This window comes from Aplysia californica, unplaced genomic scaffold (assembly GCF_000002075.1).
Source record: "Aplysia californica isolate F4 #8 unplaced genomic scaffold, AplCal3.0 scaffold01353, whole genome shotgun sequence".
Classification (NCBI taxonomy): domain Eukaryota; kingdom Metazoa; phylum Mollusca; class Gastropoda; order Aplysiida; family Aplysiidae; genus Aplysia; species Aplysia californica.
Window position 1 is genome coordinate 94,584 of NW_004798623.1, and position 1,994 is coordinate 96,577.

Here is a 1,994-nt window from a genome sequence, read left to right on the forward strand (position 1 = left end):
CCGTGTGTGTGTGTGTGTGTGTGTGTGTGTGTGTGTGTGTGTGTGTGTGTGTGTGTATCTAGGTGTTTTTAACACCCCCATAGAAACAATTCAGATAGACGTAATCTAGAAGGCAGACCCAGCAGACAGTCACAGGAGATGAAGTGATATCACACACATGCCTTGTACAGAGACAAGAGATGAAGTGATATCACACACGTGCCTTGTAGAGAGACAAGAGAAGAAATGATATCACACACATGCCTTGTAGAGAGACAAGAGATGAAGTAATATCACACACACATGCCTTGCAGAGAGACAAGAGAAGAAAGTGATATCACACACACATGCCTTGTAGAGAGACAAGAGAAGAAAGGGTACCCCACGTTCACTATAGACAAGAGATGAAACAATACTGCATGGGGCCTTGAACATAGACAAGAGATGAAACAATACTGCATGGGGCCTTGAACATAGACAAGAGATGAAACAATACTGCATGGTGCCTTGAACATAGACAAGAGGAGACAACATATCAACAGATGTACATTATGTAAACCTGGACTGACCTCTGAGAGGTTATTTCCCTTATCCCTGGGCGTCACGTGACCAATATCCACTTCCGCCGAGATCTTGCGACTCACGGGTGGGGACACCACCACGTCCGATATCCCCGAGCTGTTGGCGCGGGAGGCCAGGTTGGCGTGAGGCAAAACTTGGAACATACACATCAGATAGGTCATCACTGACTTCTTGTCCGGGACCTCAACGGTCATATCTGTGGACGGGTCAGGGGGATATATAGGTCAGCGGTCATATCTGAGGACGGGGTTAGGGGGACATATATAGGTCAACGGTCATATCGGTGGACGGGTCAAGGAGATATATAGGTCAACGGTCATATCTGTGGACGGGTCAAGGAGATATATAGGTCAACGGTCATATCTGTGGACGAGTCAAGGAGATATATAGGTCAACGGTCATATCTGAGGACGGGGTTAGGGGGATATATATAGGTCAACGGTCATATCTGTGGAGGTCAAGGAGATATATAGGTCAACGGTCATATCTGTGGACGGGTCAAGGAGATATATAGGTCAACGGTCATATCTGAGGAGGTCAGGGGGATATATAGGTCAACGGCCATATCTGTGGACGGGTCAGGAAGGGATATAAAGGTCAAAGGTCCTGTTTGTGTACGGCTCATGGGGTGACATAGGTCAAAGGTCACGTCAAAGAACAGATCAACAACAGTTGACACATCAGTACGACACATCAGTGTGACACATCAGTGCCACACAACAGTTGACACATCAGAGCGTCACATCAGTGTGACACATCAGTTGATACACCAGTGCCACACAACAGTTGACACATCAGTGTGACACATCAGAGCGACACATCAGAGCGACACATCAGTGCGACACATCAGTGTGACACAACAGTTGACACATCAGTTGACACATCAGTGCGACACATCAGTGCGGCACATCAGAGCGACACATCAGAGCGACACATCAGAGCGACACATCAGTGTGACACAACAGTTGACACATCAATGTGACACATCAGTGCGACACAACAGTTGACACATCAATGCGACACATCAGTGCCACACATCAGTGTGACACATCAGAGCGACACATCAGTGTGACACATCAGAGCGACACATTTTTCCTTGTTTTTTCAAAGGCACAGGTTGAGACACAGATTATGTAAAAAACAAAAAAACGTAAATAGTCGTAAAAGTTTAAAATTCTTGACACATTGAGTTAATTTGAGGATAATTCTTGACCTACCACTTACAGCTTTATAATATGACAGCAGGTGAAACACCTACCACTTTAGGATATGATGCTTGATGGTACGACTCTTTTTACTTTATAATATGACTGTAGATGGTGACATTCTAACAGCTTTGTTATATGACAGTAGATGGTGACATTCTAACAGCTTTGTTATATGACAGTAGATGGTGACATTCTAACAGCTTTGTTATATGACAGTAGATGGTG

The 1,994-nt window shown here is 45.0% G+C and overlaps 1 protein-coding gene across 1 annotated transcript in view; it reads right to left on the bottom strand.

Annotated features, from left to right (window-relative positions):
• The window catches only part of LOC101851170 (dystrophin), a gene marked incomplete at both ends in the record, with an annotated part of 78,372 nt that overhangs the window by 72,034 nt on the left and 4,344 nt on the right, over positions 1 to 1,994 (bottom strand). Inside the window, 1 exon segment of the mRNA XM_013090589.2 lies at positions 549 to 757. Coding sequence (XP_012946043.2) covers positions 549 to 757 — 209 coding nt within the window.